The sequence below is a fragment of the Carettochelys insculpta genome, chromosome 1 (genome assembly GCF_033958435.1).
Source record: "Carettochelys insculpta isolate YL-2023 chromosome 1, ASM3395843v1, whole genome shotgun sequence".
NCBI classification, from domain to species: domain Eukaryota; kingdom Metazoa; phylum Chordata; order Testudines; family Carettochelyidae; genus Carettochelys; species Carettochelys insculpta.
In genome coordinates this window covers 366,657,524-366,680,449 of record NC_134137.1, presented here as the reverse complement: position 1 = coordinate 366,680,449, position 22,926 = coordinate 366,657,524, and the positions used below count along the sequence as shown (strand labels likewise).

The window sequence follows — 22,926 nt, the reverse complement described above, 5'->3', positions numbered from 1 at the left end:
GCACCCGTTATTTCGAAAACTTTTCCAATGACAGATTTGTGTCAAAGACACGGAGTAGCTATTTCAAGATACCTCCAGTATCCCGAAATAGCTGTGCCATATAGACATAGCCCAACAAAACAAAATGGGAGTAATGTTGGGTGTGCTAGCAGGCACAGGATTGTAAGTGTTTTTTTAACCGCGGTGTTTTGTAATCCTGTTTTGATCGAGTCTACACTACACAGTAGTCAAAATGTCAGTGTCCATCCGTACTTTGTGTACACTTATACTACCATCTGTGCTACCCGCACTGGTGCTAAACCACGGCTAACAACACAGAAGTTAGACTCCAAAAATAAAACCAAACACCTAGAACAGATCATAACATAATTTCAGTTCATGAACTATCCTGCTTTACACTGACTACCTCCAGGCACAGTTGAGACATGATCAAAGGGTTGGAAAACATTCGTTATAGTGTTAGACTTAAGAAGCTTGATTTATTTAGCTTAACAAAAAGAAGGTTAAGAGGTGACTTGATGACAATTTGTAAGTACCTATGTGGGGGACAGAAATCTATTAATAGAGGGTTATTCTATCTAGCAGACAAAATGCAGTGGCTACAAGTAAAAGCTAGACATATTCAGATGGGAAATTGGATGCAAATATGAGCAATATGCCAAAGATTTTGGTGGATTCCCCATCACTGGTATGTTTTAAATCAAAAATAGGTATTTTCCCTCTTTCAAATGGGAATTATTTCAGAGTTCTGTGGTATGTATTATATAGGAGGTCAGAATAGACAATCAGAGTGAGTCCTTCTGGCCTTAGAATCTCTGAGGGTGTGTCTACACTTGCATTCCTCTTTTGAAAGAGGTATGCAAATGAGATAAATTGAAAATGCAAATGAGGTACATGTTTGCATATTTGGCACCTCATTTGAATATTCTAATTTCAAAAGAGCTTCTTTCAAAAGAAGAAAGCCAGTGTAGATTCTGCTCTTTCAAAATAAACCCATCTTCGAAAGAATACTTCTTCCCTTTATTTAATGGGAAGAAGGATTCTTTCGAAGATGGGGTTTACTTTCGAAAGAGCAGTGTCTACACTGGCTTTCTTCTTTCGAAGGAAGCTTTTTTGAAATTAGAATATGCAAATGAGGTACCAGATATGCAAATGTATGCCTCATTTGCATTTCAATTTGCCTCATTTGCGTACCTCTTTCCAAAGAGAAATGCAAGTGTAGATGCACCCTGAGTCTGTGAGTTATCAAGTGAGAGGTGTTACCATAAAAGAGATCTGGAAAAAAGGTAACTTGTTCTTCTGTTTCAGGATTGCAGGGGACACAGCCCTCAGCAAGAATATCCATGAGTCCGTCAGTGCTCAGATCCGAAAGAACTTTGCAAAAAGCAAATGGAGAGTAAGTGCACCATTCACGGGGGCTGTACTACAAGTCTTTAACACTTGTCTGATTTCTAAAGCAGATGCCACCTTCCTGTACACTGAATTGTATTACTGGCATTAAAAGGTAGAATTTTAGATAGAATAGCATCAGATGAGTAGCTGTGGTAGTCTGTATGTGCAAAAACAATGAGAAATCCTCTGGCATCTTATAGGCTGATAGATCTGCTAGTCTATAAGGTACCACAGGACTTCTCCTTGTTTTTGCAGATACAGACTAACATAGATACCCCTATGATAGAATAGTACTACTCGGATCAGTAAGCTACAGCTGCTGTACTGGGGATCAAACCAGGAACCTTCATACCCAAAAAGATGTTATTTGCTACAACAGGCCAACCTGCGGCTCTTTGAACAATTAAATACAGATCCTGCTCAGAGCCGTATGCTGGGAGAGCCGTCTTCTGCTCTGCGCGCATGCCCCAGCAATTTCTGGGAGAAACACATGACCGTGGCAACTCCAGTGAGTCGCCAGCATCGAGTTTGAGCGAGGGACTGGGGATGCCTGGATGTGGAGGAGGGCATTGAGTTAGAGCGGGGGCATCTGTGCCTGCCTCTGGGTGAGTGGGAGGGCATTGAATTAGAGCCAGGTGGGGATGGCTGGGGGTGCCTGGTTCTGCGGGAGAGATAGGGGATTGGTGTAGAACAGGAAGAAGCTGGTTCTGAAGGAGGGGAGGGGGATTTAGTTAGTGTGTGGGGCTGGGAGTGCCTGGCTCTGGGGGAGGGTGAGGGCATTGAGCCATGTGTTAATATATTTCTTTTTATCTATCTAGATATAAAAACAAAAATATATAATACATAGCTCTGTGCACGCTCTCTCCATGTGGCTCCATGCACTCTATCTGTGGCTCTTTGTCCCTGACTGGTTGGCAGTCCTGGTTGGCCAACTTAGCATGAAGGGTCAAGGTATGGTAGCTGCTGCTAGAACAGATTCCAGCCTTTTCCAAGTTGGGCACAGTGAGAGAGGCTGTGAAACACACAAGCAGTTACATGAACAAAACTCACTGGAGTTACAGAATCAGGGCTTGAGAAGGGCTGTTTTAATATCTTTTATTTTCTCTGTATCTACCTTACAAAAGAGCAACTCCTGAAAAAAAAATTTTTAACTCCACGTCTGACAGTTCAGAACGAAAAGAATAAATTCACAACCAAGTGTTTCTGTGGTTTTTTTTTTCTTTCCAGCAAGCGTTTAATGCCACAGCCGTTGTAAGGCATATGAGAAAGTTACATCTTGGCAGTAGCTTGGACAGTTCAAATGCAAGCGTGGCAAGCACCCTCAGCCTGGCCAATCCGCTTCCCGATGGAACAACCAGGAAAGATTGTAAGTAACATGACAACAAACCGATGCCGCTGCCAGCTTTTAGCAGGCTATCTGCGATCAATCAGCAATCACCCTTCGTTGCATTCTCCTGCAATGAACGTAAGCTTTGTCAGCAACCTGGATCAAAGCTTGTATCACGCCGTTCTCCTTCCATCAGTTCCGTGTCAGCCCCACAAACTGAGCCTATAAAATTTTCACTTTCCCTGGGTGAAAAACGAGACTATTTTCTGATTGGTTGTAATATTTAGATCTGGGTTGAGGTGCCAGAATCTGTGTAGCCAGTCAGCTCCAAGGTCAGCAGACACAAATTGCTTTTGTTTTAGCTGCAGTCAGACCTCTGGTAACAATCCCAGATTTGGCCCGGGGTCTTGATTGAAATGCATCATGGCTGATAGTTCAAGCTACCTAAGGGAGTTGAACGCCTTTGGTTCAACCTTCATAGGTTCTGAATGTCAGAGGTGGTAGCAGCAGGAATCATTTGGAAGAGCATGGGCTTTCCTTCACAGTGGCATTCATTTTATCCCTCCTCTTTGATCACTGATTTTTCTCTTCCCTGCTCTCAATCTTTTGCAGCATTTACATCACAGAAAGACAATTAAAATGAGGGTATAAAATAAAGTTAACTCTTAGATCAGGTCCTTTTATTTGGAGGTTTAGGACATGGAACTGAATAGGCCTGCTAATGGCTTATTAGACTGCAAGTTACAGCTCAGTTTCAGTGGAGGTTTAATTGGCTCTTTCCTCAGCAACATGTCACAAGGTGTAATTCATTGTGCTATGTGTGTATGGAACTGCATGTTTTGTCCTTAACCACCATACTCTGGGCCAGAGTTTGGCTGACCCTGCTTTCTCCCCCTTCTACCTTTGCTCACAACTGTGCACTCCTGTGCAAAGGCCTGCCACAGTCCCTTCCTCAGTGCAAGGAAGTTCGTTCACAAGGCCTCAGTTAAAAGACATGACAACCCCTGTTCTGGCATGCATGCCCTCCGGCACCTTGGAAGCACTCCTGCTCCATGCGCCAGAATGCCTCCAAGGACTGCAGCTGCTGCCAGCCTCCTTTACTTCCTTCCTACCCCCCAACTCATGCAATGTCTTCGCCAAAACATAGCCCGTTCCATTTGCATTTCAGGTATTGTAGCGATTAATGCAGATAATCTTCATTGGTAGAAATATATCACTGCAAAAACCCTTGTGCCTGGAATACATAACTGCAGCCCAGTTGCACATGCTTCAGTAGCTTTCTGGGGGAGCACTACTTTTTTGTTTCCTTAAATCACTCAACTGTCACCTACATATGAATAATATGATACCTTTTATCTACAAATCACTTCAACTATGAACCTAAAATATTGACACTAGGGTAGACAGTGCAGCAGAGAGCCTGTTGCACAAAGACCTGAGATTTCATGGTGAGTCTGGGGCCAGTTAGGCCCAGAGGATCTGATTGTGGGTTTCACTGCTAACTATAATGAAGGGAAGATTAAACTACCACTGCCTCTGATCTCACATACATTTTGCTTATTATAATAAGGAAATTGCTGTTTACAAGGGTTGGTGAATGGGATGATAAGACCAAGAACAAAACCCACTTTAAACTGTTGAGATGTTAAGATAGCCCAGGAGAATATCTGGCAGTGGAATAGTAACAGAGAGGTAACCATGTTAGTCAGTACTCCAACAAAACAAAGCAGCAGAAATGTAGCACTTTAAAGACTAACAAAATGATTTATTTGATGATGAGCTTTCGTGGGACAGACCCACTTCTTCAGTGGAATGTTGCAGAGTGATGTATTTTGCAACCAGGGCATTAAGAGTGGACCAGACATGCTGAGCTGGGTATATTTGTGTGTCCACTGGAATTCAGGGAAGGACAAGTATAGCAAGGTTCCCTAGCATGCCAAAATGAAGATGATGAGAGATCTTGCTAGTGAGTACACAATGAGTTAAATAAAACAGGTGCTGGGGTGGAACTCTCAGGCAACAGCAAATACAACTAGTGTAAAACAGGGACAGGGAAAGTTTATACATCCAATAGAATCTGCAGATCAGCTCGTTCCTAGGGGAAAAAGAATATTCCCTTAAGAGCTCTTTCCTGCCTCTTTCTTTTTCATTTGAGAGAGAATCTCTTACCTGGGGAAAGTAATATGCAGCTGCAAATAGATATGCAAATAGGTCAAGTAACTTGCCTATGGTCCCACACTGAGTGAGTGAGTGACTGACTAAAGAAAACCAAGGTTCTTCCTCCTTCACAGATACGTGGCTTCATTTGCCTTTCCTTTTCCCTCATGTGAATCAGGAATATGTCCATGCAAGTGAGTGACTTTTACTTCATATAACAACAAGAGAATCTGAGCTATTCCCTGCAGCTAACCTTCAGTTCATTGCCAGATAGTGTAACCCTCTCTTCAACCCCCTGACCACGGGTTTCAAACAATGCGTCCAAAGTGCCTCTCAAGCAGTGCCCCCAGAGTCAGCTCTCAGTTGGAGTTCAGAGGTCAAGCTATGCTAACTGTATGGGTTATGTCATCAGAACACAAGAACAGCCATACTGGATCAGAGAAAGGTCCACCAAGCCTCAATATCCTGTCTTCTGACAGAAGCCAATGCTAAGTGTCCCAGAGGGAATAAACAGAACAGTAAATTATCAAGAGGTCCAATCCCTGTCAGCCTCTCCCAGCTTCTGACAAACAGGCCTGGGACACTACTCCTGCCCATCCTAGCTAATAGCCATTGATGGACCTATCCTCTGTGAACTTATCTAGTTCTCTTTTGAACTCTGTTATAGTCTTGGCCTTCACAACATCCTCCAGCCAGGAGTTCTACAGGGTGGCTGTATGTTATGTGAAAATTGATCGTGCATTGTGTCACACCATGGCCATCACTTTTTTTTTTTCAGTTTTTTCAGACTTTATTATGTTTTAGAGCATGTCAGATAGAGGGCAGAAGAGACATAGGATGCAGAGTTATACAGATAGCAGTCATTCAGCATCAAGAGATGGTTATTAAGAGCAGTGAAAAGCAAATTACCCAATTCCTCTGTTGGAATGTGTCTTATTATTGAGATGGTGTTGCTCAAAGTAACCAATAGCTGTGACCGACTGGCAAGCTACATAAAGCAATTGCTACCAGCACAAATATTTTTAATAGTCTGATAGTAAATGTAATGCTGTCCCAAAATATATAGGCCCTATGTGCACTGATATTTATTTTTAACTGGTTCAAAACTCGTGAAAAGCAGCAGAGGCTACAATAATCTGAGATTAGAATTTTCCAGGGAGCATGGTAATTCTCCTCTCCTTGTGTGAGGGCCTGAAGCTAAATCAGCTGTGAGGTATTAGGGTAGTATAAATGACATGTCAGTAAAGGAGGTTTGAGTTGAAATAGGTAAACCAGGCCCTGACCAGGATTTGGGCCAGACTCTCAGTCCTGTCTGGCTGCTTCACACTAATCAAGCAGTGATGGATTGACCTCTGGGGATTCCCTCTTGTGTCAGGGGAAACATATGCGTTTCAGTGAGCAACCAGAATAGCAGGTCTCTGCAGGGCTGCAAAAGGGGATGTGTCTGGGATAGCTTTATACCCAAGCAACCTCTGGTTGCTGGAGTGTCCCTGTGGCCGGAGGCACCCAGGGAAGAGTTGTAGCAGGCTCTTCATGTGTCTCAGGAAGCGGGGAATATGAATGTGACTTTAAACCACTTCAATTGACCCACCCTCTGCTCATTGAGCAGACTAGAGAATTGGACCCTAATGCTGTAATTCTGTATCCAATTAGGGCCCAGTCACCTTAGCTGGTTACTGTTCAGCAGCCTTTCGCACATGCACTTGTTTGTGCAGATGTGTCTACCGTGCTGCCTGACTACACTTGTGCTGCTGTCCTCAAGTTAAATCTGGCCAAATATCTCAGTGCCTTAGCAGACATACACAGAAAATGACAATAGCAGCATGTGGCACAATGCATTGTGGGAGTTCCTGCCGCACAGAAAACAGGATGAAAAGCAGACTGACCTAACCAAGACCCAGACATAGTTAGGGGGTCATGTTTTTATTGTAAAAATCCTGTGGGCTGAACCAATGTCAGGAAAACTGATGTTTAGCAGCCTGGGCCTCTGGCACTCAGGATGCGCTGTTTGTTACCATCGTCCATGTATGGCCACAAACCACATATAGAGCCACCCAGGGCAGTTCCAGAGTATAACATGTGCTAGCAGTTGAAGTGCATGTTAGAGTTGGTCAGAAAATAGAGAGTTGTTTTTGTGGAAATTTTTCACAAAATTTGTCTTTTCTTCATGATAATTTTCTACAGAATTTTCTGATTTATTTTGGTTTTCAAGCAGAACATTTTGGCTTTTTGAGGGGTTGTACCTTCATTTTTTTGACTGGATGTTGAGGGTTTTTCTTTTGTGGAAAACAGACACTTTTCATGAAAAATTTCTCATGGTAGTCAAAAACAAATTTTCCATCAGAAAATAGAACGTTTTTGACCATCCCTAATATTTGACCATTCTCTGCCATGTTTACTTCAGATTTAAGTTAACATCACTCCATTCAAATCAACAACGTTACACCAGCATGAAACTGGAGTGATAAGGGGTTGACTCAGAATATGGCCAGTAATATACATCCACGGGGGGCAGGAGGAAGGGTTGAAACATAACAAAAGAGATTCTCTATAGGCTTACTTAAATTTTCCCCTGAATTTGTCCCAGGCTACTGTTTATAATTCAGCATGCAAAATGTTTATGGAAATTACTAGCCCAGGTCGCAATCTTTTCATCTAGCCCTTAGCTGGAGATGAAATCTGAAATATAAATACAGGTTTAACCTCTGTAATCTGGCATCCTTGGGACCTGACCAGTGCCAGACAAGAGAAAATGCCAGACCATGGAAAGTCAATATTGTCAAGCACATTACCAACACTTACATGGCTTAATGGGCACTTAGAAGATATTTAGAGCTAAATAACAGCACAGAACACTGAGAGCCAGGACTGGAGCCTGCAAACAAACTTTATGGGACCACAGAAAACTTGGTCGCACCCTGGATAAATGGTCATCCAGCTCACTAAAATCATGCCAGATTATCAATGTTGCTATACAAGAAAATTCTGGATTAGAGAGGTTCAACCTGTAGCTGTCTTTAACTCACCTATCAAAAAAAAACAATTATGCCAGATTAATACATTTCTGGAGGGCTTTTTAAAATCAGAGAACTTTTTACTGTAAAAATCTCCAATCAAAAAATATAGTATTATTCTAAATTAATGGGTACCATAGTAGGGAATATTCTCTTCATCATCCATGCATGAAACTCCTACTGACATTAATGGGAGGAAGAGCGAGGAGAATGTGTCCCACTTAATCCACAACTGCTACTTCATCACTGCAGGAGAAATGGAAAAAACATGCTGGTTTTCATTCCAGTGGCCCTGGCTCAGCTGGCTGGCTCAGCTAGTAAGAGTGTTAACAGTTTGCTCATCAGTTTTTCTGGCTTTCCTTTTAGGTATGTCCCCATCTGCTCTCTGCAGTTTTGTTTCATCAGCTTCGTCGGGTATTGCTGCAGTAGGAGGAGAACGGAGACCTAGGCCAACCACAGTAACAACAGTGCACACAGGGAGCAAGTGATCAGAAGTGGAGGATAGAGACGGGAAAGCCACTGGGTCAAGAGGACCTACTCCAAGTGATTTCATCCTGTGTTGTGCACTCGGCGAAGGACTAGAAGAGAGAAGATTTTTTATGGCCATATTTTATACTGCAATTCTGAAATGTTTCATTTACCACAAACTGCAATGACTCCCGGGGGAACGGATCTAACAGTCTCTGATGCTGTATATATGAGTCTAGCAATGCTCTAACAGACACTCATTCTTTTCCCCAGTGATTTACTCTCTTCTCAGTGTAGGTAATAGCATATGTCGTACTTTTTCCATTAACTAAAAAGGCCTCAGCTGGGTTATTTAAATAGAGATCATTTTTGTGAATTAGATTATTTTTCTTTTAGTCACATCCCTCCTTCCTGTTTTCTGAGGGATAAGTTACTTCTGTAGGTGGAGATTTGCATTAACCTTACAAAACAGGAGGATTTCAAAGGTCTGCCATTTTTAACTCATGAAATTGGATTGTAAACTTGTCTGGATCTAGCAGTGCTGTTACATTGAAACAATCTGCTTTCCCTCTCTTCCTTCTTCTCGGAAACAATGGTGAGCGTTGGTTGAAAATAATCAGTCGTGAGTTGCTGTGAATCAGCCATACTCATTGTCACTCCCTTCAAAATCAAAGTTCTATGCCAGGAGCAGCAAATAGGTGAGAAAGTATTATGCCTCATCCTGCAGTTCTTGTTCCCTTGCTAATCAGCTCGTGGTCCTTCGGTGAAGCCACCTAAGCAGGAGTGAGGGGAGCCTTGATCATCTTCCCATCTCTGCTGCTGACCCACTGCTTGTGCTTTGGGCAGATGTCTTAGGTCAGCATTTTCAAATGTGGCATCAGATGCTGAATACCACTTTGGAGCCTGCTAAGAGCTGGTGAGCGCTGCAATCCACTGGCTTCAGTTGTACTGGTGGCTCAGCACTAGGTTCCAGTGCTCCAAGCTGGGCAGCAAAAATCAGAAAGCATTTTTGAAAGTTTTGAATTTTTTTTAATAACAAAAATCTGTGCCTCAGTTTCCACAGCTGTAAAGCAGAGATAATGATACACTCTGCAGCCTTTACACCACCACAAGCATAGACAAGGCCATGAACAGGGGTACTGCCACTGCTCTATTATAAATCTTTTATATATCCTTGAAGAGAAGGTAATGTTCAGTGCTTACTGCACTTAAGAACATTGTGAGATACATCCTGATCTCTACAGTCATCCTCCGGGTTTGAGTTTTCTTCTAGGAGGAGAAAAGGTAGAAGGGGAGTTCATGGGAATCAGGCATATTTAATCTATTACTACCTCCCCACACCTTAAACTGATCCATCTTCACAGGGAGGCAGGAATCATTTTTCCTTAAACTATTCTGTTGCCACAGTTATGGTCAGTTATTGTGTAGAAAGAATTTGAAGACCCAGTCACAGGCACATCTGAATGTGTGAAGCCATCATGAACATGCTACAAAAAGCCATGCCATTTAGTTTTCACTGAGATTGCAAAGATGGAAGGTGAAATCCTGCCCCTCTTGAAATCAGTGGGAGTTGGGCCAGATGTGATTGTACTAGCTGCATATAAAGATACCACATATAGTAGATCACAATTAAGTCAGTAATTAATCTGTGTGCCATTTTCAGTCTGGAGATTTGGAGCTTCCTTCAGAAATTCCCAGGAACCCCATATCATATTGTGCCCAGTATTGACATTCAAACTATGATTTAATGTGAAGTCCATAAAGCACAAGTGAGCATGTGGCTTTCTATCATGGATATCTTACATTACAAGATATCACCCTGTAAAACCACACAGGTATTTCCAGTCTCTGACATAAGGGGCCTGATCCTCAGGTAGGGTAAAGTGGCTTTATTCCATTGAAATCGATCAAAGGAGTCTGATTTTCACCAGTTGAGGATCTGGCCAAACGTGTTAGTGACATGCCAGAATAGTGATAGGCCAAATCAGCTTTTAATAGTGATTCCTCTTGAAAGAGGTTGTTTGATCACATTTTCAAAGCAACATCAAAATCTACATCCACTCATTTTTAAGAAACACATTAAAATGCCTGATCCTGGTCTCACTGAAATCAGCAGGAAAACTTCCATTGGCATCCATGGAGCAGAATCCTGCCCTAGATTAGTAGACAGAAATAGCTGTCAACGCTGCAGGACCTTGCAGAGATGACATCCTTCTACCCAAAATTCCACATTAACTAAAATTGATTGTGTCCCCTGACATACAACGTTTTACATTGAAGCCTTCTTCGGATTCATGTTTAGGTTTCTTTACACCTCTCTGGCGGCGTAAAAGGAGGTTAAAGAGGCTGCAATGCAATTTGTGCCCACTATATGTCCCATTTATGCTGCCCGACTAATGAAAAGGGACCTTAATTTAAATACACATTGAACCTCTCTAGTCTGGCACCCTCAGGACCTGACTGGTGCTGAATGAGAGAACTTGCTGGACCACAGGAAGTCAGTATTGTTGAGCAGCATTACCAAAACATCTGCTGATTACTGGGCTCTTAGAAGACATTTCATTGTAAATTAGAGATACATAATAGCACAGAACACTGAGAGCCAGAACGGGTGGCTGTAAACAAAGTTAATGGGGCTACAGGAAACTTGAACCCATGATAAATGGCCATCCAGCTAACTAAAATTATGCCAGATTATGGATGTTGCTGGACGAGAGAGTGCCAGATTAGAGAGGTTCAACCCATAATAATAAGGCTTTAAAAGCCTTAAATTATCTCAAAACTTCTTCCTAATAATTCCAGATAAATGGCCAGATTATGATCTCAATTGCACCCCGTGCTTTTTTCCTAGAAAAAAGGTGCCAGAACTCAAGTCTGATGATCCCTCATATGGGTTAAGGTGTTCAATTTTAATGCCCTGGACCCTGCACAGCTGTGGGACTGGTGGGCACTTCTGCCCTTGTCTCCGTGCTGCTGCAGGACCAACAGGGGCTCCTGCCCCATCCCTGCACTGCTGTAGGGTGGTACAGGGGTTTCTGCCCAGTCCCTGCACTGCTGAGGGATGGTGGGGGCTCCTGTCCTGGTCTCCAAGCTGCTACAGGACCAATGGGGGCTCCTACCCAGTCCCTGCTCTGCTGTGGGGCTGTGGCAGTTTCTGCCTGGACCCTGCACTGCTGCAGGGTGGCAGGGAGCTCCTGCCTGGTCCCTGCGCTGCTGCGGGGTGGTGGTGGCTCCTGTCGAGTCCCCACGCTGCTGCAGATAGGTCAGGGAAAATTTTTCAGGTGTTCTAATGGGAAAAAAGTCCTGGAACTCGGTTCCAGTGTGTTCCACCAGAAACAAAGCCCTGGTTGCACCCATGTAAATATGCAGAAACTCAGTTTTGAGTCAATGGAGTTACCCCACATTCACACTGGTTTAACCAAGAACTTGGCTGCTGGTGCTTTCCTGTATATGCTGCAGACTACAGAATGCTCAAGTAGCCCTGCTTCGTGTTCTCTTTTAACATCATACTGAAGTTTCTGATTTCGAGTGAATTGTTTATATCAATAATCAGAATATGGCCTGGTCCAAATTTGTCTTGCAACAAGAACTGGACTTGATGACCTTTTGAGGTCGCTTCCAGCCCTAGGATTCTATGATTCTATGATACTAAGAATAAAACACTTCTCTTCTGCAAGAAAAAGAGGAGTGACATACATGCAGGCGAGCCCATTACAAGAGTTCACTTCATCAATTTGATTTGTCAGTTTTCTGCCACTGCCTAGCATGTCTACAATACATCCATGCTGGATTCTAATAGTATTACAGTTAGCTGTGGCTTCACAATAGTTTCCATTTCTTCTAGACTGGAAATTACAGTTGTCTTAATGTTGCTGGTATTCCAAAGAATGGGATTGTTTTATTGTTGATCCACTAAGACTAGTACTTTAAGAAAAGGAATGGAAAAACATAAAAGTGAACCATTTCTTTCTGCCAAGGGTTGAGGAGATGGAAAGCTCTTTCTCAGGAACTGTGGCTGGAGATCGGACAGGTGTTTATGGGGAGGAGAGAGCAGAGATTTTTACTGTCATCAAGTCACCAAAGATCTATCCTTCTTCAGAGCCAAATCTTCTCAATGTGCACCCACGTATGTCTAGCGACAGATATAAATCAGTCGACTACATCCCAGCATGGCCTGCCAGTTGCATTCTAAACTAGTGTTATTAATGAGTGCAAAAAACTAATTGTTTAATCAGTGTAGGTGGGTGTGAGGCCTGATAAGAAAGCACAGCTGGTTATTTTCTCATCAGACCATTAGTGATTCACTTGTCACATATGGTCTCCATCTCAGAGACTGGCCTGTGAGTTATGATTCTTTTAACGTTATTTGTTCAAATGGCTTCTCAGATTTTTTTTTTAACTTTTTCTTCTGGACTCCCCCTTCTTCTGGTCTTTGTTTGCAGCTTTGATTGTTGAACTGTTACCTCCAGAGCCACAGTTCTCATCTCTTAACACCAACACTGACGTTCTTGTCAGGAACACATAAATCTAAGCTAGCTAATGCAAGTTGCCTGCAAGAGAATGCTGATGGCAGGCTGCCTGGGAGCTTTTTTGAGACTGAATGTCAGTTCTTCAGTGTTTGTACCATACACGGCTGATTTGGCGTTTGACTTTCCCCACATCCTGCCCAAAGCAGCCTAGATTTCCCACTGAATCACCTCCTGAAAGACAAACTGGATAGTGATTGTGCAGAACAGCTAGTGAGGAGGTTGGTGAATGTGAAAATACTGACTGTGGCAAAATGAAAGTCACAGTCCCTAGTTATGCTTTAGTTATTACTAAGCAGGTAAAGTCTTTTGTGCATTGGTCTGTTTTTTCTGTTAGTACAGTGGACTGAAATTAAAAAAAAAATAGCAGACACTCGTTCGCCCCTGGTATGGATTAAATGGTAATGTAATGGGTGTTCTGTAGGGGGTTCTGAAACCAGAAATTAAAGGGGAGCTTTAACATTGAAGCCATCTTAAAAAGAATAGTTATATCCCTTGATCCATATATTTACTGGGTTTGCTTTGCTGTTGTTGACAACAGTTACATCTATAACAATTTTCTCTCCTTCACAGCCCTGTTTTTTTCCTCCCTGATCCTTCATTAACAGCAGAAACCCACTTTTATTACATCACAGTCAGTTGTCATGGTGGTAATTCTGATGTCACAAAGGAAGCATTAGGAGACAGATCTGGACATCACTATGAAAAGGGTCATATAGGTACCTTGACAGGAAAAATCATGGCACTCAAGTGACTGGGACTTGTCCTGGGAAGCTCAGTGCTGAAGTGAAACTCACGGAGAAAGAAATTTTGCTCCTTGCAAATTGACACTGCATCAATTTTGCCATTGGCATGCTGGCCTCCGACCCTCTAAGTGGTATATTCCTCCTCCATAGAATATTGTTGTACAATGTTTCCCAATTTTATTTGGCCACAGAACCCTTTTAAACTTGAAAGAATTTTGCAGAACCCCATTCCCAGGCTCACCCCCCTCAGGCCCCCGAATCCAGCCCCCTACCCCCAGATTTAAACCTTTTCAGCCCCAAACCCCCCGCCATCCCCAGGCTTAACCGCTCTAAGCCCCAGATTTAACAGCCAGATTCCTCCTGACCACTGCCTGCTATTAAACTAATTACATTTAGTTTCATTATTTCAGCAGCTGCAGGGCAGAGAGCCACAAGAGGAGTCAGCAGTGGCAGTGTCTGGAGCCACAAGTGACTCCTCAAAGAGCCGCAGGTTGCTAATTCCTAGCCATGGATCCCTTAATTTCACTCCACAGAACCCCGGGGTTCTGCAGAATGCCAACTGGGAAACACTGCTGTAGAAGCTGGTTACGGACCAGTGGCTTAACCTGTCTAGCTCACTGCCCCTCCTCTCCTGCCCATTCCTGCCTATCAAAGCGTTTTGCAGTCTCTGGTGCAGGGCTGTGTGATTCACAGGGGATAGGGCATCCCACAGAATCACACTGAATCAGGGTCTTCCGTGTCTTGGAGTTGTGGATGAAGGGTATCCTGTACTGTAGAAACAAGAAGGAAGGGAAGATGAGCTGTGAGTTAATAAGCCCCTGTTCAAGCCCAAATAGCTTTAGTCATTAGAGAGCAGTGAGAAAATTTTCAACAGAAGTGAATAGGGAAGTGGATCTGTATTCAGAAAAACATGTGCTAAGGTTTCCATCTCCACTAATCTACAACTTCTGTCTCCACTAGACTTGGGCAAATACTGCAAAACATTGGGTTGACTTTATAAACAAACACAATTTAGAATTTGTGTTTGCTTTCTGCAGATAGGCCAGAGATGCAATTTATTGGCTAGACTGTCAGCAAAGAGAAACCATGGTACCCTCAGCTCAGCAGGGCACATAAACACATGGCTAATATTGAGCACTTTTGACTTCCAATTTGACATTATGGGGACTCACCCTGTGCTTAAAGTTAGGTGTGTATTAACGTATCTTCTGAACCTGAGCTTCAAAGTGTTGTTTCTGCAGACATGTCACTCTTCAAATTGGGTACATGCTTAAGTACCTTGCTGAATTGGGCCTAAGTAAATGCCAGAGAATATTCATGGGAAGGGAATTTTGCATTCAATATGATGACCTTTCACATCTGAAACCACATGCTAAGAATTACGCTCATCCATCCAAAGAACAGTAACATATATTGTGACTTGTGCATTTTTTCAAAACAGTAGCAAAATCAAATGCAACAGAATGCTCACGAATGTGCAGTATTATCCAGTCAGTCATTTCAAGTAACAGATCTATGAGGGAATTGCAGCCTGCCTGTAGACATTCAATGAAGAATTGTTCATCTGGTAAATTTTTCAGTAGAAGATTTTTCGCCCAGCAGTATTTTATGTAATCCCTCTAAATTATCTCAAGTATCCAGTACGGTTGTATCATGCTCTGAGATTCATGTATACCAGACAATGTATTTTGTGTGTCCAATATTCCCTTGATGTGATCACTTATTTAAATTTCATTCACTGGTATTTAAGTTTGACCCAAGACATAAATTCTCCTCTTTTGGCTTCACTGAGGATTGTATCCATATAAATGACATTTGTAATTAAGCATATTAGCCTCTTAATCTGAGATGTAAGTTTTCAGGATCCCACCTAACAAAACGGCTGACTAGTGCATTGATCTTTGTTTGCTATTAGCAAATAGCATGGTCAGCCTCACAGTGCCTACATTTTTCCATAACAGAGAGTGAAAACAGGGCATGTGTGCTCTGAGTGTCATGAGCAACCACTGCTAAACTCACAATGACATGCAAACGTCCAATTAATGCATGATACTGCACTGCATGTATTAAACTGTACTATTTCTGCATTTCCCAGGCCTTTCCTTTAAACACATTGTGGACCCAATCCCCTGGGGTTTCTTTTTAAGTTTGGTTTAGAAAATACTATATGTATCTGAAACTCGAAATCCGTCATTATATAGTGCTAACTGCAAAAGCTTTTGTTTTGTGACCAAGATCCCTGCAAAGCCTGAGAATGTATTTTATCCTTTTACTAAATGCTGTGCAGTTTTTAAGGGAAGGGCTGTTATCTAGAGGGGCTTCGGTCTATGCACAAGTAAGTTACGCTTGTCTTGGTGCAGGGAAATCAAACTGGGTTTTTTGTTGTTGTTTTCATGTGTGCTTTAAAAAATTATCTACAATAAATCCCTTGGACTGGATCGACTCTGCAGTGAGGGCTGCCAAGCAGACATGTTAATGTATCTATGCCTCTATGCTTTAAGATAACATCAAATTTAGATTGGAATGTAGGCTCAGTCAATTCATATTTTCCCCCTTATCCCTAGAAGCTCTTGACATTTGAGTTTTGCAGATCTGTTGCAGCATACTTTGTTGGTGTGGACCAAACCAGTTGCTGCATATCTTAAAGTCATGCTGTTTCCAGCACACCAAGTGTCAACTTTTTTTAGTTGCATTTAACCCATTTTGCTCCATGCATTCAAGCTTATATTTGTCTACAAAAGAGTTCAACCCTATTTTCTTTGTGGAAACGATGCTTGTCTTCTCTTCTGCTGATTGGTCTCCACAAATCCTTTGACTTGTGATTTCTTTTTCTGGACAAGAGAGAGGAGGTCACACAGAACTCTCAGGAGCAATGCTGGAACCTCACTCAACTAATCATCTGTGAGTGCAAGCTTCCTGCATGCTAAGTGTTTGCTCATTATATTACAGAAGATTTGGATGTTACTGAAAGCTCAGTCCACAGTGTAAGGAAGCCAGCTGAGAACTGTGAAGTTGCTTTCCAGTAGGAAGATGGGTTCAGTCATTCCTTCACACTCATTTCCCTGGAAGCAGCATGCCCATCATGGAAATTTCAGCAAAAGCAAGACCACAGTGTTGTAGGGAGCGAGCTGAAAACTTTCTAGGTATTCTGAGAGTCCTAGGTGGGACTTACTCCTACCCTTGCAGCCCTGCACAGGGGCTGACTAGAATCCCACTAAAAAGCATCATTCCTCCACCATGCTTTTGTTGTTAGCCTCACAGGCATGAAGCAGGAGTTGCTTCCTGAAAGAGTGCAGGAGGAGCAAAAGGGAAGTTTTAAGTTATGGGACTCTGCATCAGCCTGCAAAGCTGTGGGCAGCATGCTGGACCTTCTGCAGAGTCTCCATTCAGCAGAGAACTCAAAGAACATGCAGAAGTCTCCCTGAAGTCAACGGAATGTGCGCGCTGTGTGCAATCAGGGTCCAAGAAGGACAGAGGAGCTGCTGTGCTGTGCATGAGATGAATGCCTCAGTCAGAATCCCTTTCCCATTACCCTCTATATGCACCAACCAGAGCCTGGAGTCACCAGGGCTGCATCTTGCCCAGGTTGATAAAACCAGATCAGTATTTCCCACCTCGTTATTCATGCCCCGATTCTGCAGCCCTGGCATCCCACATACTGGAGTAGAACAGCAAACCAGTTAATTAGAGCGAGTTACGAGAGGACTCGTGTTTCTGCTTGTCCAGGCCAGTGACGTTCTTCTGAGTCTTTTCTTCTGGCTGGGAAATGGCAGTTCTGCATTCTATTATTTAACATTTGGCTTGGGGGGGAAAAAAAGCCCAACCTGCCCAGAGGGAAATTGGAACAGATTCCTAAAATAGTACTTAACTGCAAAACATCTCTTGGTTTATTTTGACAAAGATGCAAGCATGTTACATTAACAAAAATGAAAAAAAAATGCTTACAGTTTTAATCCAGGAATGTCAGTGTGCCTAATACTACAGGTCTTGTGATTGATAAAATTGTATAACATCCTTGTCCAAATGAAGGGAAATAGTGTATTTACTCCATGCATGTACTAAGGCATTGCAAAAAGTTTAACTTGCATAATGGGTATGCAAACCTGCAAATTGTTAATGGGGCTATGTCGCAAATGATTCTCTGCCTTGACAATCACGTATACATATCAAGATTTCTATCATAATGATAAGTGAAAGCGATGATTAATTGTTTTCCTCCAATAAATCCAATTAAATCAACATGATCTGATGTGTCTTACTATTTTCAGATACACCAATCTTTCTGCTTGTTCAGGAGAGGAAGAGAATTGTATGGCTGAGATGGTTATAACCCCTTCCCTTAGCACAGCAGGTGTTACAGGAGAACAGCACCAGTGTTCCCATTTTACAGGTTGGAAATCTGAAAGGTGAAGTGACTTGAGCAAGGATACCCAGTAGGCAGGTAGCAGAGCTGGGGTTAAACCCTGAATTGCTTGAGTAGCATGCCAGTGGCTCTATCCACTAGGCAACACTGTCTCCAGTTATAACTAGTAACAAAATTTTAGTAAGAGATGTAATTTTGAGAACAATTTTTTTTTAAATTGTGTGATTTCTTCAGCTTGCTCTTTAAGTTGACTATAATGATTATAGGGAGCTAGAGCGTTAGTTTGTAAAAATCACCAGTGCTCTGATGACTTCAGTGGTCTTCTCCTGATTTACACCCATGAAGGATCTAGGACAGGGTTTAACATCACCTTTCTCTGGTGCACTGAACAGGTATTAATTATCAGGTTCACTCTGTCATGCAACTAATGCGTTGATTCTTCTCAGTACCTACCTCCCTCAAGTCCCACTGAATTAAAAGAGACCTATAAGCAGTGCGTAAAACAATTATTTTGTTTTGCATCTCCTTGTGAATATGGGATATGATACCCAAAGAGAGGATATCAAAACAAAAAGCAGTCAAGTAGCACTTTAAAGACTAGCAAAATAGTTTATTAGGTGAGCTTTTGTGGGACAGACCCACTTCTTCAGGCCATAGCCAGACCAGAACAGACTCAACATTTAAGACACAGAGAACCAAAAACAGTAAGCAAGGAGGACAAATCAGAAAAAGATAATCAAGGTGAGCAAATCAGAGAGTGGAGGGGTGGGGGGAAGATCAAGAATTAGATTGAGCCAAGTATGCAGACGAGCCCCTATAGTGACTCAGAAAATTCCCATCACGATTTAAACCATGTGTTAATGTGCCGAATTTGAATATAAAAGTCAGCTCGTCCACCTCTCTCTAAAACAGTGCGATAATGTCTCTTCAGTTACACACATACCTTGAGGTCATTGACAGAATGGGGCATTCGTCTGCATACTTGGCTCAATCTAATTCTTGATCTTCCCCCCCACCCCTCCACTCTCTGATTTGCTCACCTTGATTATCTTTTTCTGATTTGTCCTCCTTGCTTACTGTTTTTGGTTCTCTGTGTCTTAAATATTGAGTCTGTTCTGGTCTGGCTATGGTCTGAAGAAGTGGGTCTGTCCCACGAAAGCTCACCTAATAAACTATTTTGCTAGTCTTTAAAGTGCTACTTGATTGCCTTTTGTTTTGATAGTGTATAGACTAGCACAGCTTACTCTCTGTTACTATTCATTTATGATGTTAGTAGAGGAGCATGAGAAAGTGCCCGTGATTCTGTGAGTAACCTGGTTAGGTCCAGTGATGGTATATATGTTATTTATTTATTAAATGCTCTTCAACCATTATTGTTTTATTTGCTATTGAAATAGCACCAATTGTGTGCCTGGTACTGAAAGAGAAAATACATAAGAATTGAAGATCACAGCCCCTCAAAACGGGTCTTTCTAAATAAATCAGGTTCCAAATAAAGGCTGGGGAGATGAATGAGAGCAGAATTTCCATTAGATCTATGGCCTTTTCCACAGACTGTAGAGCCAGCTCACTAATTATGCAGCGATTTACAAAGTGATTTGGCCCTTTGGGATTTCCATGCCAGTCAGTTCTGTGCAGTTTCGGTTCTGCCCCTTGTTAGTGGGGCACGCACTATTTGGTCACATCTAAAGATGTTCAAAGTAACCCACAGTGGGAACCCGCACAGCATTATTTAAAAGGATCTGTGTTGTTTTGGAAAGAATTATAGGACACAGAGGACTGTGGCACTGCAAAGATGTATGTGTTTAAAGGCCCTGCTAGGCAGTTTTTTTTTAAACCTATTTGCCTCCACCCCTAAATAGTCTTCTCAAGTATTGAGCTCACAACCCCATGTTTAACAGGCTAATGCTCCAATAACTGAGCTACCCACAACTGCTTTCTCATTACAGTTTCCAGTACACAAAGCTACATGGGACATAGACCCTGCTGCTACAGGGTATAAACCAACCTACTCAGGCCAGGAGCCAGGAAGAAAAGTCCATAACAGTGAGTTCCTGCACTTTCCTCTGAGCCATCAGGTTCTGGCCACTAGTCCAGGACATGTAACTAGCGAGGGCACTGCACTGCCCTGAGCTAGCGCTGCTATTTTTCCAATCAAAGGCTATTTAGGGGTCTGGGGCAAATAGATTTAAAAAAAATCCATCTGGCATGGTGCTTGGTCCTGCCAAGAGGGCAGGGGACTGGACTCGATGACCTCCCAAGGTCCCTGCCAGCTCTGTGAGATGTGAATCACTTTAAAGACTTACACTTACACATTTAACTGTCCTCTATGGCTGTGAATTTGCCCCTTCAGTATCTCTTGAAGTGGCTGTGTGAACTGATGACCTCTGACAGAATGTCGCGTTAGAAGATATTAGAGAGAAACCCCAACGTCACTTTCCTGAGATCAGTGAAAATGAATCTTTGAACCATTATAGTAAAATCAGAAAATGATTCTGTGATGCCTCTAGTCCCTTTGGAAAGTGATTGTTTCAGCTTTCTGCCAATGAACTGCCTTCTTTCAGCAGGGACTGGAAAGGCTTTGCAGACAATGTGTTCAGCCCAGTGGGACTGACTTCAGCAAGGCTTTTGATACCATCTCCCACAACATTCTTGTCCATAAGTTAAGGTAATATGGATTGGATCCTTGGACTATAAGATGGATACAAAGCTGGCTTGATGGTCAGGCCCAACGGGTAGTGGTCAATGGCTCAATATCTGGATGGCGTTCTGTTTCAAGTGGAGTGCCTCAAGGCTCGGTTCTGGGGCCGGTGTTATTCAACATCTTTATTAATGACCTGGATGAGGGACTGGATTGCACCCTCAGCAAGTTTACAGATGACACAAAACTAGGGGGAGAGGTAGATTCCTTGGAGGGTAGAGAGAGAATCCAGAGGGACCTGTATAAATTGGAGGACTGGGCCAAAAGAAATCTGATGCGGTTCAATAAGGAGAAGTGTAGAGTCCTGCACCTGGGGTGGAAGAATCCCAAGCATTGTTACAGGCTGGGGACCGACTGGCTCAGCAGCAGTACGATGGAAAGGGACCTAGGGGTTATGGTGGATGAAAGGCTGGATATGAGTAAACAGTGTGCCCTTGTAGCCAAGAAGCCTAACGGCATACTGGGGTGCATTAGGAGGAGCATTTTGAGCAGATCTAGAGAAGTAGTTTTTCCTCTTTATTCAGCACTGGTGAGGTCACATCTGGTATATTGTGTCCAGTTTTGGGCCCCCCAGTATAAAAAGGATGTGGATTTGCTAGAGCAGATTCAGCGAAGGGCAACAAAAATGATGAAGGGTCTGGAGCACAAGACCTATGAGGATAGGCTGAGGAATTTGGGCTTGTTTAACTTACAGAAGAGGAGACTTAGAGGTGATTTCATATAGAATCATAGAATCATAGAACACTAGGACTGGAAGGGGCCTCGAGAGGCCATCGAGTCCAGTCCCCTGCCCCGACGGCAGGACCGACCACTATCTACACCATCCCTGATAGACATCTATCTAATCTGTTCTTAAATATCTCCAGCGAGGGAGATTCCACAACCTCCCTTGGCAACTTATTCCAGTACTTGACCACCCTGACAGTTAGGAACTTTTTCCTAATGTCCAACCTGAACTTCCCTTGCTGCAGTTTAAGTCCATTGCCTCTTGTTCTCTCCTCAGAGGCCAAGAAGAACAAGTTTTCTCCCTCCTCCTTATGACACCCTTTAAGATATCTGAAAACCGCTATCATGTCCCCCCTCAATCTTCTTTTTTCCAAGCTAAACAAGCCCAATTCTTTCAGCCTTTCTTCATAAGTCATGTTCTCCAGACCTTTTATCATTCTAGTTGCTCTTTTCTGGACCTTCTCTAATTTCTCCACATCTTTCTTGAATTGGGGTGCCCAGAACTGGACTATGATTCTATGATTCTACTCAAGAGGAGCCCTCCAGGAAAGAAAAGGACAGCAGAAACTGTACCACCCAGTGCCTCCTAAAGAAGAGAACAGTAACTGCATATGAAGAGCTTTGTGCTGATGGGTAGGAGAAAGGAAGAGGTAAACAAGGGAAACATGGCTCCTAATGACTGCAGCAGGAAACCAAGAATGTTCCTAGTTGGCCCATACTGGTAGTGCACAGGGTGAGGACCCAGAAGTTCCAAGTTATGTTCCTGACTCTGCACGTACTCTCTCTGGCTACATCTACACGAGCCCCAAACTTCAAAATGGCCACGCAAATGGCCATTTCGAAGTTTACTAAGGAAGCGCTGAAATGCATATTCAGCGCTTCATTAGCATGGGGGTGGCCGCGGCACTTCGAAATTGATGGGGCTTGCCGCCGCGCGTCTCGTCCAGACAGGGCTCCTTTTCGAAAGGACCCCACCTACTTCGAAGTCCCCTTATTCCCATGAGCTCATGAAATAAGGGGACTTTGAAGTAGGCGGGGTCCTTTCGAAAAGGAGCCCCGTCTGGATGAGACGCGCGGCGGCAAGCCCTGTCAATTTCGAAGTGCCGCGGCCGCCCGCATGCTAATGAAGTGCTGAATATGCATTTCAGCGCTTCCTTTAGTAAACTTCGAAATGGCCATTTGCATGGCCATTTCAAAGTTTGGGGCTCGTGTAGACATGGCTTCTGTGTCCTCAGTTTAGTCAGGACACAATCTTGTGTCAAGGTGTGAGATGTCCACAGAGATAAAAGTGATTTTCCCAAAGGCAAGTGCTCTGTTACTGGCTAGTTACAGATGGGACAGATAATCTGCACTGTTTCTTGGTTTTTTGAAACTGCGGTGTTAGGGTTGGCTGAAAAATGAGATGTGTTTTCCCTGGTGATATGTAGCTATGTCTCAGATTGTCAAAGCAAACAGTCCACGTCAAGAGCGAAGTGTCCTACTTTGTTTAGACATGTTGGTAGATTT

General features: G+C 43.0%; 1 protein-coding gene across 1 annotated transcript in view; it reads left to right on the top strand.

Moving 5' to 3' along the window:
- Nucleotides 1-17,868, top strand: part of CAMK1D (calcium/calmodulin dependent protein kinase ID) — a 412,449-nt gene extending 394,581 nt beyond the window's left edge. Inside the window, exons 9-11 of the mRNA XM_075017909.1 lie at nt 1,309-1,396; nt 2,620-2,758; nt 8,257-17,868. Coding sequence (XP_074874010.1) covers nt 1,309-1,396; nt 2,620-2,758; nt 8,257-8,378 — 349 coding nt within the window. The 3' untranslated portion in view covers nt 8,379-17,868. The remainder of the gene's footprint in view (nt 1-1,308; nt 1,397-2,619; nt 2,759-8,256) is intronic.
- The last annotated feature ends 5,058 nt before the right edge of the window (nt 17,869-22,926 follow it).